We start from the raw sequence: 15,964 nt of genomic DNA, 5'->3' as shown, positions 1-15,964 counted from the left end.
CTTGACCCAAATTATCACGATGATACCATCAGTAGAAACGGCGAAATTATGCTTAGGAACAGGTCAGTGCTGTCGACAAAAAGTTTAGCAAGTTCAATCAGTGTAACTCCGTCGCTATTTAATGCGCAAAGTAGCCTAATCCCGCGCCCAACGGTGACTAAACAAGGAAAATGGAACGTGGGACATGGAAAATCCTGACTTTTGAAAGATTTGTAAAAGGACATGCAGAGTGTATCAAAAAAGGGAAGTTAGGGGATAGTTTTTCAAGTAACTCTTGAAATAATTTTTTTCAAATAATTGGCTTATCTTAATACAAAATTTAATGGACGACTTGCACTTTGACTAATTTCTTACCTCGGCGATAAAAAGTACATTTTCTGAAAGAACTTACTAAATTTAGTCAACTGCCAAGTTTGGCTGCGAATTGTTGTAAATTAGGGAAAATACAGCGATGCGAAGTTAACGACTGATTTTGTATACTTTTGTAGTACGGCCGGAAGTTTGTAGTTAATTTAGTTACACATTTCCGCACGTAATACAAAAGTATACAAAATTAAAAATTTGCCAACTTCGCATGGCTATATTTTCCGTATCTTACAAAATATCGCAGCAAAACTTCGCATTTGCACTAATTTAAGTAAGTTAGCATCAAATGTGGTATAACAACTGCCTAAAATAGACAAAACACTTCTCGACCTTGAGGGCCTTCGTCAGGAGAGTTAAAAGGCATATGTTGATATTTGTGTTGATTAACTAACTCTCCTGACGAAGGCCCTCAGGTCGAAACGTCGAGAAGTGTTTTGTCTATTTTAGGCAGTTGTTATACCACACTTGATGCTAAGTTGTTTGAAGACGCAGATTTTTCTAGCTGTGATGATTTATTTTCTTTTAGTAACTTCGATCAAAAATTAGTCCAAAGCGCAAGTCGTCCATTGAATTTGTATTTAATTCTTCCAGAAGAAAAAGGGAGTTTAGTAATTGGCTTATCTAATAATTTAAAAATGTATCGACACAAATGGTAGAAGATTCAGTATAGGTTTTTGCGACAATAAGCTCAGTACATCTCGTATAGGGCTAGGGCACCAGTGTAATTCGTGTCGCTCTTTACGGCTCTTGCCATTGTTTTTTAAATATTATTTTAATGAATATCAAACAATGATCCAGTGTTTTCAGCCATCTTGTACCCACCCGTCGTCAGAGTGTGTTGCATGTGTTTGTAATTTCAAACTGGAATTACTGGATGTGGTTGATATGGTGTCGGGTTTTATTCAATTAATAACACAAGTACCGACATATGCTTCTACTTTTTTTGTGTCATGGCGGCGGTGACTGTGGACGAAATTTTAAGTCAAATAGGAGGATATGGCAAGTACCAAATCCTCATGTTGCAGTTGGTTGGTTTCATTGAGTTTGGTTTATCTTCTTTCAATGTTATGATCATTACATTTATCGCTGGAGAACCAACTTGGGAATGTGTTTCAAATAGCACTGTGTGTAATATAACCGGAAAGGTCGATACCACCAGTGATGATTACAATGCAAGATGTGATATGCCAAGATCAGAATGGAAATTCTCTGATACCTTCACCTCTACTGTTACCGAGGTTTGTAGACTATGTTTGCAGTCACGTTTTTCGTGGTATACCGGCACTGAACAACTGTTAAAAACACTGCAATCCAAGAAATGCGAAACAAACCGACTCTATCAAACTGATATCTATATTATGCATTTGGTTCACGAAAATCTCTCGTTGCCGGAATGTTTATCTCAGCTGTGGCATCCATTATTTCTGTGTCAATACCAATTGACCGATCTAATACAGGTATGCAATGCAGCTTGAATTTACTTTTTCCTCTCAACTGTAAGTTTATATTGACCAATATATGACTCTCTTTTTCTAGGTTATACAGTTGGGCGGATAATAATGGCAATGGCATGCAAATATGCATTTCTTGTTTCATTCAACACTGTTTATATCCTCAGTTCTGAGTTATTTCCAACTTCAGTGCGGTAAAACTTAGTTTTTTAACCTTTTACCAAATTCCCATTTGATTAGCGCGGTCTATGAGAGTAGTATGAGAGTTAAGCCTTGTTTACACTACACTTAACTACACCTAATATATTGACATGGAACGGCTAATATATATTGACATGGAACGGCGATAAATTGAGTGTAAATCCCCCTGTATGGTCACTTTCATTGAGTTTTCCATTTTTTTTTGTCAGCTCGATTGGATTGGGAACATCGTCAGCTTGTGCTAGGATTGGTTCATTTTTAGCACTTTATGTTGTTTGGCTGGTATGTTTTCTGGTGATATTTTGATCAGGGGCTGGTGGTATAAAAAAATTCTTTAACTACATTTTGCATAGTTGAATACACGACTCTGCAGGATTAGCCAATTCTCGACCAATTCATGGTCCTCGATTACAGTTATAAGTTAACTAATCTTTTATACAACTGGCCCCAGAATGTTACTGTAACTAAATATTGGATACGCATAATTTGAAAGGCGTTGGTTCGTCCATGCAGCGCAATAAGCAAAGAGCTGTTGTAATTGTAAACCAACGTTTAAGACATGCGGTGGTCTGTGGCATTTAGTCATAACTGTTGTGAAGAAGTAATTTTTACCGATGTGAAATAATGCTGGTGGAAATTTGCCTTTATTTCTTGTATTTAAATTGTCTTTCATTGACTACACTAACGTAGCACTATCCTTTGCATCATTAAGACATTATACAATTAACTTGATATGTTCACGAGAATTACGTTTCACGAAGCAAATTAATCTGCAATTGCTTTTTATGTTTACAGATTCGCATCCATGCTTTGTTGCCTTACACAATCGTTGTTGTATTGTGTGTTATCATTGGATTGATATGCTTCAGGTTTTTGCCAGAAACTCTAAACAAACCAACACCTGAAAGCATGGAAGCTGTCCTTGAGATGAAACCGGTGGAAGCTGCCAAACAGGAAATATCATTAGAGACGAAAAAGAACGCAGTATAGAGTAACTTAACGTAAGGCGGTTGAAGTTAAAGTTTGCTTTTTCCAGTGTTCATCTGATATATGCATTTTTACCACCAGCTTTCTCTACAGGGTGAGTCAAAAAAAAGTCCCCCCTATTGAAATGAAGCCTTTGTTGATTTGAATGCATGATCAACGCAGTAGTGTGTAAATAGCATAGTTATTAGGTTGAGGCATTCAAATAAAGCGTCTTGCTTTCAATTGGGTTTATCATAATATTAAGGCAATCAGATTCAAAGGCTTGATTTCAATATAGGGGACTTTTTTCTGACTCACCCTGTATAAGCATGAATAACAGAGTTGGTAGATATGCAAATATTTGACGCCAAATTGTCATTAGTGCTATCAAGAAAACAAAGAAAACAAAAGGCAAAGACAAAGGAAACAAAGAACTAGTGTGATGTTGTTTGGTCTCAAATATGCAGCTATCTACCAACCCTGATGAATAATATATAATTATATGTGTTTTAACAAGTATCATACATGCAATAAAAGCATGTTTTAACAACATGCACACAAATGTTTCAGTTGTCCTAAGAAACTCTTGTCGATTTCCCTGTTCCTGCGCGAAAACAACTCCCATGTTGTAGCATGCAGCTTTTATAGAGAAATTTAGCAAACACGCGACACCTAAGACGTCGCGAAATGGATATCGATATGGCATGAATGTCCATCTATGATTGTGATTACGCGCCACACCGTGTTCAGGGCTTCTTACTATGCGTCACGTCGTGTTTGCTAAATTTCGCTGATATCGTCAAAGAAGCCGTGATAGGCACTGACCTATTTTTCTAGTGTAGGTCAGTGGTATAGCTGAAGTTCAATTTGTGCTGGTAGCTTTTGCCTCGCGCGAAGTATTTCTTTGTTTGCAATAGCGTCGTCCAGCAAGTGAGTGAGCCCACTGGCACAACCGTTGTCGGTGAATGCATAGATTCTTCTTCAATGATGACTCGGCCACCTGTGGCGTGCGGGAGACGATAATTGGTAGGGGCACATATTCACATATTCATGTTAACAGATCTGTAAAGACAATGGATTTGAAAAGAAATCAATCTTGCAAAACATGAATATATAAATGTGTACCCCCTCCCCCCAATTATTGTCAAGATTCCGTCAGAAGAAAGAGAAGATCATAAATCATATGCAAATTTTCAAAGTGTTTATGTAAAAGTACTTTGGGTGGGTATTGTTAATTGTTATAGGAAAGCAATAAATTGATCAAGAAACGCTTGCTATGACAGTGTCCGTGGACGAAGTTTTAAGTCAAATAGGAGGATATGGCAAGTATCAAATCCTCATGTTGATGTTGGTTGGTTTCATTGACTTTGGTTTATCTTCTTTCAATGTTATGATCATTACATTTATCGCTGGAGAACCAACTTGGGAATGTGTTTCAAATAGCACTGTGTGTAATATAACCGGAATCGTCGATACCACCAGTGATGATTACAATGCAAGATGCGATATGCCCAGATCAGAATGGAAATTCTCTGATACCTTCACCTCTACTGTTACCGAGGTTTGTATAAAGTTCGTCGTTCATGCAGCACCATTCTGTATATTTAGTGCATAAGGACTTCATTTATTTACTAATATGAAACAAATCATAATAAATTTAAAAAAATAAATTTTTTACTAGCTCTTTTAAGTTGAATTAACTTTAAATTAATTTCAATTAACTTCATGAGTAAAAATTATAGGTGACTTATATACAATGAACTGAAATAAGACTGGAACGCTAGCTCTGCGAAAAATTTAAAACCAAGATGGCGGAATACGAAATATTATGGCATAATAAAGTATTATGCCAATTGCCAAACTGTACAAAAAGGCGTAGCCAGCCCGACAATTTAGTCATGCAATGCTAATATTTCGGTGATCATTGACTGTGAAAACAATGAATTTCTAAAGAAATGAATAATGTAAGAACATAAAATTTGCATAGCATGACTAAATCGTCAGGCTGGCTACGCCACTGGACAAAAGTAGGTCGAGATGTGTACGCGATAAACGAGAACTGCATGCAATATATGAGAAATGTATACTATCGTCGAGGAAAGTGTAAACGACTGTCGAGAATCGTTATTGTCAGTCGAGAAACGTATACGACTGTCGAGAGTTGCTGCTGTGTGCGATAGTTGAGAAAATGTAAATGTACTCGAGATTTTCACCTGTACCCTTGTTCAGCGGTACGTGGTCGGAACCGTCGAAGGCTATAAGGCTGCTGAAATATGCTGTGGACCCGAACTAATTTAATCAGCGCTCGGCCTTTACCATGACTCATGGTAGCCTAAACACTAATTAATCTGGGTAAGGGGTGCCAATTTTAGTGTCGTGCCGTTTTTATTACCTGCCGTGCCAATAAATTGACTGTAGTGTAAACGGGGCTTATTTGCATGGGTAATATATTTTCATAGAATTGGCGACAGTGAACTTGATTCAGTTAAGTGCCTAGTTTATCAACAACCTCGCAAGCCAGGCTTTTCTACCTACGCTCCGCGGTCCACGTTTGAAGTGGCACTTATATTAGTTATAATATACTTGAAATCTTGTATCTCAATACCGGTGCAATATTTATCGTTTTCTGTCATATATATTGCAGTTTGAATTGGTGTGCGACAAAAGTATTCTGCAGAACGTCTCATCTTCTCTCTTCTGGCTTGGATGGTTGATCGGCAATTTGGTATTTGGTCATATCGCTGATAAAATAGGAAGAAGAAAAGCAATTTTACTTGGTGTATTCGCCACCTCAGTTGTCTCCTGGGTGATAGTTTGGCCCAGATATCTTTCCGTATACATTATTTGTCGCATTCTCACCGGGGTTAGCTGTGGTAAGCAAAAAGAGTAATTTAACATCGAAGTGTGTTAAAATTTCAGTCTGTAAGAATGATAAATCATTATAATTACATATTAAAAATACTGAGAGTAGACATATAAAACCGGCCTCTATATCTGCTAAAGCATTCATTGCATGGAGCACAATTTGACAGAGATTTCAAATTGGATCGTTGAATGCTATCATATGTAGGTCTAAAATTAATCCAACAGTAAGTAGAACGTTCGCCAATGTCAACCCAGATTTAATAAATCCTGACAAAATTAAGTAGAGCCAGGGACCGCGGAGCAGGGTGGCTCGCTGGGCTTTAGCCAATTAGCCCCACCAATAATTTTTCCGTAATAATAGTCTTTAATTTCGAGTATTTTTTAGTTTGCTCAAATTTACAAGCAATATTCAAGTATATACAGTGTATTCTATCTTGAATACTATCGTAACTTTTACTTCTTCAGCGTATATTTTAATAACCAATTCAAAAAAATGAGTATTCTATAAATTCCAACGATATCTGTCGTAATAAATCGGCCATGTTTATAAATGGATTGAAATTAGTTATGTTCAGAACATGTTTGGCCAAAAAAAAAGAGAGACGTGGTTATCCATGCCAAAATATTTGATATCATAACTAAAGCATGGTTATATTTTCCGATATATTCGACCACGGTCGAATGTACCGTTTTCCGGCCATATTCGATCCATCCTCGTCCCCAGGGCCTAGTGCCGTTGCTCTGGAGAGCTGTAGGCCCTGGGGACGAGGGTGTATTCGACTATGGTCGAATGGTACATTCCACCACGGTGGAGTATACCGTTTTCTGGCCATATTCGATGCTTTCAAGTTGCAACTTTATATAGATGTTTGTATATGAGCACCAAACATGCTTGAAACTTTACATACCACCAGAATTAGACCATTTAATCTGCGTGTTTATCCACATCAAAATATTTGACATCATGACCAAGGCATGGTTATATTGTTTAATGTTTGTATATGAGCGCCAAACACGCTGAAAACTTTACAAAGGACAAGCATTTGACCATTAAAACAGCGTGGTTCCTCTCATAATTTAATCCTTCCGCGTAAGCCATGCGAGAAGCCAACAACTATACAGCGAGAAGCCAACAACTACAACTTGCAAGAGGAGCCGCTTTGGCTGTTTGTATTGTTTAATGTTTGTGTATGAGCGCGAAACATGCTGGAAATTCAAGTTACATAGAACAAGCATTTGACCATTAAAGCAGCGTGCAGTTACCCATATCAAAATATTTTACATCATAACCAAAGCATGCATGTTATATTGTTTAATGTTTGTACATGAGCACGAAGCATGCTTGCAACTTTACATAGGACAAACATTTGACCCGCATTAAAACGGCGTGGTTATCCATATCAAAATATGTGACAACATAACCAAAGCATGGTTATATTGTTTAATGTTTGTATATGAACGCCAAACGTGCTGGAAATTTTACAAAGTATCTACTATTTCCCAACAATCCTTAAATTGAGAGGCATTTGCGGCCATTTCAGAGGCCTATGTATATTTCAAAATTTTCCCGGACCTTCCTAGCAGGCGCGGTTCCGAGCCCCAGCAATACGAGAAATGCTCCGCGGTCCCTGAGCCTTGATTGTAGTACTTAAATCCATCAAGTATTTTCCTATAAAGAACTTTTAGAAGTCTTTTGTACCAAAAAGTTAGGATCATCATAAATGCAATATAGATTGAGGCACTATATACAATATAAATTGTTTTGAAACTATATGAATTTTGTTTTTACTTTGCGCGCTGATTTCGATCATCTACGACTATATAGGCGCGGCCAGTTTTGTAAGAATCAAGCACAGGAAATTTGAAATGTGCACGGCTTAGTCCTTTTGTAATAAAATGTTATCGTTTTTATATAGCTGGGGCATCGATGACAAGTTTTGTTCTCCTTGTTGAATACAGTGGTGTAAAACATCGGTCATGGGCAGGAACGAACATCTGGTATTTTGGTTCAGTATGTTTCATGTTTCTGTCATTGTTGGCGTATTTGATACGAGAGTGGAGATACTTGATGTTATATGGTGCGTGTGTATCTGTCCTAGTCTTAATGTCGACGTGGTACGTACTTAATTAAGTCACGTTACCGTTCATTTGGTTTCCAAACATTTATTCTGCAGAAATAATTTCTGTTTTATTTCAGTCATATATAGTGGAGAAACGTAAAAAAATCTCTATATAGTATGAGAGCTTATTTGAAATCTAACTAACTGAATGAGATCTCACTGCGCGCATGTTCTTTAAGGCTTTATTATACACTAGCGGTCAAAAAGAACTGCTCCAAACAAGTTAAAATGCTCTCAAATGAACGTAACTGCATGTCCCTCTAACAATATATACGAGTAAATATAGATTAGATTACATGCTAAGCTATATGAAATATTAATATTTTGCTGACCCTTCTTTGGCCTTATAATTGATGACGGCCTTACACCGGCGTGGCATACTTTCTGATAAGGTGGTAATCTTAATGGTCAAAAGAAATTCATCCTATGGACAGTCTTTACAGCAACGTATAAATCATGGACGCTTTATGAATTAATTCCTTTCTTGCACTATATCTTTCACATTGTCCCACAGATGTCAGTTCAATAGGGTTAAGGCCTTTTGACTGTGCAGTCCAATCCATTTCTGTCACTCCCTCTTCCTGAAACCATTGTTTGACTATATCTTGGAAGTGTGGCAGGTTGCATTACATTATTGAAATATTGCTTGGAATAAGAGAATTATCCAAAATGCCTATGAAGCTCTCTCCTATATTCGCTTCTTTTTTATGAATTTGTATCTGAACAGTTCTTTTTGACCGCTAGTGTACAATAAAAGATTGATTGTTACGATTCCTGTTATATACGATAATAGCAACATTTGAGCAGTTCTTTTTGACCGCCAGTGCATTACTGCATGTAAATACACGAAATCCACCGACCCAACCCGGTTTTAATTCTGTTATAGTGCAGCCTTTTCATTGCTGTGGTTATAGTCAGCAATTTCTTTCAGGTTTCTTCCTGAATCATGTCGTTATCTGTTGGTGAACAATCGTCACGACGAAGCGGTGAAACAGTTAGAAAAAGTAGGACGCTGGAACGGCAAACCGATGCCAAAAGTTGAACTGGAAGAACCAAAGCGAGTTGTACATGAAAAAACGGATGTCAGAGATTTGTTTTACGACAAAAATGTTGCGAAAGTTACTATTGCTAGCTGGATTACTTGGTATGGCAAATCATAACTTTAATTTTTAATTTTTAAATCACAATATGATTTTTTTAAGGTGCAGTCTAAATTTCTACTAATTTCATCCTTTCAAACCAGATGAAATTTTATCCCGTTGTAAGACTTGCTTCGTTTATCAAACTACTTTCTCTTCTTATGTCAGGTTTGTCTGTGCTCTAGTTTACTATGTTGTAAGCTATGGGGCCATTTATCTCGGAGGAAATATATACCTAAATTTCTTCCTGGTTAGCTTGGCTACTGTTCCCTCAACATTTACATCCATCGTATGCATGAACAAGTAAGTAAGAACAGTGTGTAATTGTTTCCTATATACACACCCTGTCGTATTGTTGACCATTGAAGACATAAACAACGATATTAACAACAAACAAAACTGAAAACCAGGGCGTAGGAAGCATCCAGAGATTGGGGGCACCAGCTTTTAGGGGCACCGTTTTGGTTATTAAAAAGGGCAGCTAAAATATGTATACTATATATAGGGATGGTTTGATTACCAAAGCTGCAAGGACACCACTAGTGGGGCCTATATTTATGTTCTACAAAACATTTGGCACGTGTGAGTAAAACACAAAGAGCACCTTAGATTTTAAAATAGTATTTACACCTAGATTATCTTCTCCAGAAAGGCATTTTTCATAAAAAAAAGCACTTTTGGTCCCTTGAAAAATTTTGGGGAGCCAGGTGCCCACTGTACCCACCCCCGGTTCCTACGCCCCTGCTGAAAACCATAGTTTAGAAATATTTATTAGCAAAAAATAATCCACTGTATATCAATATATCACCATGCGTAAATAATTGTTGCATCAATGAATTTATAAGATTTGGTCGTCGAAAGGCTATTGTTGGAGGAATGGTAATCTCAGCTGTCGCATCAGTTATTGCTGTCTCAATACCAAGCAACCGCCAACATAAAGGTAAATTTAAACAGTCTTTCATATAGTATTTCAGTTCAGCAATATTTTTATATTTCTAATTCTGTTCGTTTTGAATCGTGAAGAAAATAGCAGGTTTAAAATCTTTAAAAACCTAAGGTTTTTGTATTGTGATATTTTGCTTGTCTTCAAGCAGCCTTGTTGTATCCTTACAACACATGTGTGACGTTTTGCTTCAATAAAGTCAGTGTCTGGGTTTGAAAAATCTCTGTCCATTTCTTTCTTCCTTTTTTTCTCAGGCTATACAGCGGGACGCATAATAATGGCCATGGTGTGCAAATATGCCAATGACGTCTCTTTCAACACCGCTTATATTATTAGTTCGGAGCTATTTCCCACTTCTGTGCGGTAAGAGAGACTTTTAATTTCTAAATTTATTCCTTATTCATATATTTCATATTCGTAATTCTGTATTCTATTGCTATCCATACAGCTCCATTGGCTTGGGAACGTCGTCAGCTTGCGCAAGGATCGGTTCATTTTTAGCACTGTATGTTGTTTGGCTGGTAAGTGCATGTATCACTTCAAAAGATCGAAAACAGCGTTGCAGCGCGTCTTCAAATAACTTCATCAAATTTATTTCAACATGTACTGAAATTTGGTATATTCGACGTTCGTATATAAAGGCCGAATGTGCAGGAATATGGTATCTTTGATCTTTGTAAGGTCTGATGTACCGGAATATGCATGGTATCTTCGATCTTGATATAAGGTCGAATGTACTGGAATTTTGATCTTGGTAAAGTCGAATGTACTGTAATTTGGTATATTCGATAGTTCGACTTTGGTATAAAGGTCGAATATACCGGAATAAGGTATATAATATTCGCCTTTGTATGGGCGAATATACACCGGAATGTGGACCCCTAAAGGTGCTACAATATATAGTTCAAAATATCGCACCAGTCAGCGAAAATGTTTGATCAGCCGGCCCTGTCTCGAAAATGTAGACACGAAAATACCATGCATCAGCATAACAGGTCGGTTCAATGCGGTCAGTTCAACTCTGCATGCGCTGTGTCAATGTAATTTGCATGTTTCTATGCATATTATTACACGCAAGCATGTAGCATATATACCGCTCTTTTTTCCTTGAAGTGAAATAATAGCATTTATGATTTATAACATTTTTCCAGATTCGTATCCACCATTTGTTACCTTACGCTATTGTCGTTGCCCTTTGCGTTACCGCTGGGTTTACATGCTTCAAATTTTTGCCGGAGACTATTAGCAAACCTACTCGTGAAAGTATGGAAGCTGTCCTTGAAATGGGGTCGAAGAATGTCGAAGAATTACCATTAAATGAAAACGAGACACAAACCGAAAAACGTATATAATAACATGCATGTATCATACCATTTAATTTTTTGCACTGTCACTGAGTCTAAGGAAACTAATTCACACTTAATCGCTGACAACTTTTTACCTCCGTAAACGAATCTGCAAGTATATGTTTGAAAGTAGTATGTCAAATTCAGAATTTCTCATTGTGGGCATGATATTCATTATTTCAATTATAAACCTAATTTTCAAACTTGAAATCTTCTTCAGTCAATATATAGCTATATATATTCACATCGCGATACTTGTGTGGCTATATGATTTGCATAAATGCGCTGTTGTAAAATCAAGGATCAAATTATAAGTTATTCAATATGAATACATTATGTTATTTAATATGAATACATTATGTTATTCAATATGAATACATTATGTTATTTAATATGAATACATTAAGTTATTCAATATGAATACAGAATAAGAGTAAGCAGACTATTTTATGTTATGATACAAAAATATGTCACTATACTATGCTGCATAGCTAAACGATAGAATTTTTCAGAATAGCCATGAAGTAGTTCTGTCAGTCCACAGCGGTGCAAAACTGGAGTAAGGCGTTCATATATGCATGAGACAGGGCGGGCTAACTCGTCAGTGCCGGGATCTCGGGTAGGGTCGCAGCTGCTCGCAAGAATGATTTTCATTGGCTGAACATTACAATACATTTCTGTTTCAACCAATAGCATAGCTTCGTTCTTTAGAAAGCATTGAAAAGCATTATCCAATTGGACGAAAGCTTCCGAGCACTGCGACATGTCCCGGGATCTCTCCTCACATATTATTATATTTCACTCTTCATATGAACCGGGCCAGCCCGGTTCTGGCGAGATCCCACCTGAACGAAGCGAGATCTCGCCTTTAACGGCTCGTATATGAAAACATCAAGCGGGCCAGCAAAAGAGAGCCAGAGCTGACCCGATATGCAATTTCCAGAATAACCTGATTTAAATTGAATTTACATGCAGTCGCAGCAATATAGAAACGCATGTTTCGAAAAATAATTTGCTTACATCTGCATGTCTGTTGATTTACGGACTTGCTCCTAATTCACCAATCAGGTCGATGACTCAATTGAAACAAATGGAACAAATTCAAAATTTGATTGGTCTATAAAATAGTCAACTCCTTTTTATTTCCCAATATAAGAATTGCTCATGATCAACTAATAATGGGAAAGATTGAGTGGCCATGCATCCAGTGAGAATGTGGTATATATTGCCGCAGCTTTAAAACAAGAATTTAACTATACGTGTAATAAAAAGCAATATTTATACGCTATTAATTTTAATTGCAAACCGGTGTGTACCTGTCAAAATAGTTTACTGGAACAGTATTTGCAATGACTTACGGCAATAAAATTGATTAAAATTGGTCACGAAAAGCTCTTAAAAATTAATAATACTGGGTCTGCATGCATATATAGAGCTTTTTCTAAGCGCATACATATAACTTATTTATATAATCCGATATTATTAGTATGATATATAAGTAATATTCTAGCTGTATAATATCATCAAAAAGGGAAGCGCAGATGCAAATATATGTAAAAAGCAATATATCTCAAAATCTCACGCTTCCTACAATAAACATTATTGTTTACACAATTATAGGCGAAAAGGCGGACTAATTTCGTAAAAAAAATATTTCAATCACAAGTGCACCGTATTAATGTCGATGACAAAATGGCTTCTTTCATTGAAAGTTGGATAGCTCGTTTTTTATTTTCAACGATTTCTGCAGCAGCGCTCCTTTGGAATTCTCTTGTAATTTGGGTTATAGTCAAGAACAGAAAGGTTTATCTCAAAAGACCGTTCGATATTTTGATCCTCAATTTGGCGGTGGCTGATGCTCTCTCCGCGGTCTTTCTCGTCTTCAGTCGATTTCTTTATTTGCCCACGATGCCTCGAGATTACACAGACGCTTACTTGTATTGCACTCTCCTGTGGGGAGGATACATATTATTCGCGTTGGGATATATTTCAGTCTACACTTGTCTTTTGCTAACCATTGAACGGTGGATGGCCGTCGTAAGGCCTCAAGCGTATCGCCTTTTCAAAAAAAGGCAAATCTTGATTGCTGTTATATTTATATGGATTTGGGGCTTCTTCTTAGATGCACCCGCATTTCTGACAACGGACGCAGATGTTAAAAATAAAAAGTGCAAATTTGTAGGGTTGAGAATTGGGGGAAAAGTTTTGCCATTTCTCCAAATTCTCCTTACATGTCTTATACCATCTATCGTCATAACTTCGTTGTATACGCATATTTTTCACAAAATCAATCGAATGCCATTATTTTTGAGAGGAGCAGCTGGAACTGGATTGAAGAAAAGGCTCACAGTGATTTCTCTTGTAGCATCATTATTCCTCATCGTCGGTTGGCTTCCGACCCAAATCAGTTACTCGCTGGACTTGATTGGTTTGATAAATGATTTGCATCGGGAATCGACATTATATTGTATTTTTATCATGATGACTTTAGTCAATTCTGTTGTAAATCCAGTTTTGTATGGGGTTTTTAGCTCAAGATGTCGTGCAGAATTTATAGCAGTTTTTCGTTGGGTAATTCGCTATTCTGGACGAGGAAATATAAAGAATGTATCACCTGCGGAATAAAGTACAGCCTTTATAAGAACGTGTGAGACTATTGAAGGAACTGACGCGAGTTTATAACATTCATTCAATTGCTTTCCAATTCCTCGCCCTATATATCCCTCACTCGCCACATCGATAGCTTGAAACACAACTGATTATGAACATTGAATAGTTGTTAACATAGTTTTTACCCAGAAGCAAGTGAACTACCTAAGATAAATATTCAACTCCTGTATTTTATTTTAGTATTTTTGGTGAAATTTAATATCATGCCGCGCTTAACTTCAGGAGAATATAGTAAAACCGAAATTTAAAAATGGCGACTATAGCCGTTTTGTAGACGTTTCAAAGAGATAAGCGAACAAATGCTGTTCCTCTGTCAATCCACTTCTGCAAAAATACTAAAACAATTATTCGCCTTAGGCTCGGTGATTATTTGGGAATTATCACCTCCTCTTCGGCGAATATTTTGTCAAATGTCAATAATAAAATAGAAAAGATTTCCACCCCTTCACTTTAAGATCGATAGATGATTATATCTAATCTATAATTATAAGAAATACGAACAACAAAATACTACGTAATTGTTAAATTATAATGTTCTCCTTTGTATAAAAAAAATAACGATCGATGCTGCATGGTAACCGCGAACTTCGGATCATCGACTTTTTCCATCAACCGATCAGTTGCCAATTAATGGCCAGCGGACTTCATTTCCGACTCAGCTGCGTCATGATTTCTCTCCCTTAATTCTCCTTATGTCTCGGATTACGGCCACATTCGTACGATGCCCTATCATATAAACTCTTCATTCTCCAAGGCTCTTCTTTCCACCCATATGTTTCCACCATATCCAAGCGAAGACTTCATCTTTCTTCTTAACGTGACAAATTGACAGCAAGAGTGGTATATTTGAACAACATGCATGCAGGGGTAATTCTCATCTCTGCTATACTGCATGCATGGACTAATCATTACTTCCAACACTAACACTAGCCATGTGATGCAATAATTAGTTCCTTCTATATATATGACTGAAATGGGTACCCGTATACCTATTTTATCCGTGCTTAGAATTTGAAATACGCATGCAGGGCCGGGTGCCACTTTCATAGCCGCGCGGTCTGTGCCAAGCCACGAATGTTGCGTACTGAAACGAAGCTGATATCGAGGTCCGATATTTCTCTGTAAAGACCGAGCAAGCGAGGTTAATAAAAAGTTTATTATATGGCATAAGGCATCTATTTGCACTTGAAAAAAAACAAGAAATGCATGAATTCGCTTAGTTGCCTGTCACGCATTTGACAAGAGCAAAAACCAAATATTGAATTATTTACTTGATCTAAACTCTTTGGAGACGTCTTATTAATTTCAAAAGCAATTAAATTTTCTCTTGAGCATTCATTTGTGCCTTTTCATTCCGAATTTCTTTGTTTTTCATCTCGTAATGGATCGCCGCTAACGCCGGTCCATTGCGGGAAAGTACCGGCCATTACGGGAAAGTGATGAACCGCTCAAAATTTTTCTCAGCCAGTCACTGAGCTCCATTTCACCGGAAGTGACGCTTGCCATATAATGTTTCTTCCAGCCCAGGAAGTTCAGGTAAACCTATTCTGTTTCAGTTTCTTTCATTAGATTAAATATTATTCAAAACCCCGCGTAGCTCAAGCTTTGCATGAGGGAAACCACAGGAGCCTGAACTAAAATTAAGGATTAGAAATGGGCTCCCCGTGGGTTTGGCCGGTGGTTATAAACGGGAAGTCCATAATAGCGGGTGTCCGCGAAGTGACATGGTTGATTATATAACTATATACTTTCGACGTTAAAATTTCAATATCAATTTCAATTCTCGTTGAATTTCAATATCACAACTCTAATTCTGACTTATACCTTGCAATCTTTCCTCCGTCACTGGCTGTCAGTTGGAGTTTTGTGGGAAATATATAATATACCGGCTTGGATG

At 37.2% G+C, this 15,964-nt stretch overlaps 3 protein-coding genes across 3 annotated transcripts; all 3 read left to right on the top strand.

The window, feature by feature from the left end:
• The first annotated feature begins 1,316 nt into the window (after positions 1–1,316).
• Positions 1,317–3,115, top strand: LOC114519470 (solute carrier family 22 member 4-like). The gene is made up of 4 exons (XM_028539613.1): positions 1,317–1,617; positions 1,903–2,011; positions 2,228–2,300; positions 2,814–3,115. The coding sequence occupies exons 1-4, from the start codon at positions 1,317–1,319 to the stop codon at positions 3,006–3,008; spliced, it is 678 nt and encodes a 225-aa protein (XP_028395414.1). The 3' UTR covers positions 3,009–3,115.
• A 1,018-nt stretch (positions 3,116–4,133) lies between these two features.
• On the top strand, positions 4,134–12,085 carry LOC114522338 (organic cation transporter protein-like). Its single transcript, XM_028543009.1, has 9 exons — positions 4,134–4,545; positions 5,629–5,857; positions 7,766–7,964; positions 8,901–9,113; positions 9,277–9,411; positions 9,954–10,048; positions 10,306–10,414; positions 10,500–10,572; positions 11,203–12,085. Exons 1-9 carry the CDS (start codon positions 4,261–4,263, stop codon positions 11,401–11,403), a joined length of 1,539 nt encoding a protein of 512 aa, XP_028398810.1. The 5' UTR covers positions 4,134–4,260; the 3' UTR covers positions 11,404–12,085.
• A 1,004-nt stretch (positions 12,086–13,089) lies between these two features.
• On the top strand, positions 13,090–14,022 carry LOC114519343 (tachykinin-like peptides receptor 99D). Its single transcript, XM_028539467.1, has one exon. It carries the CDS (start codon positions 13,090–13,092, stop codon positions 14,020–14,022), a length of 933 nt encoding a protein of 310 aa, XP_028395268.1.
• Positions 14,023–15,964: the final 1,942 nt, after the last annotated feature.

Source organism: Dendronephthya gigantea, unplaced genomic scaffold, assembly GCF_004324835.1.
Source record: "Dendronephthya gigantea isolate DGI-Jeju-01 unplaced genomic scaffold, DenGig_1.0 000000F, whole genome shotgun sequence".
Taxonomy (NCBI): Eukaryota; Metazoa; Cnidaria; class Anthozoa; order Malacalcyonacea; family Nephtheidae; genus Dendronephthya; species Dendronephthya gigantea.
The sequence above is the reverse complement of the archived record's forward strand: the minus strand, read 5'-3'. Positions and strand labels throughout refer to the sequence as shown.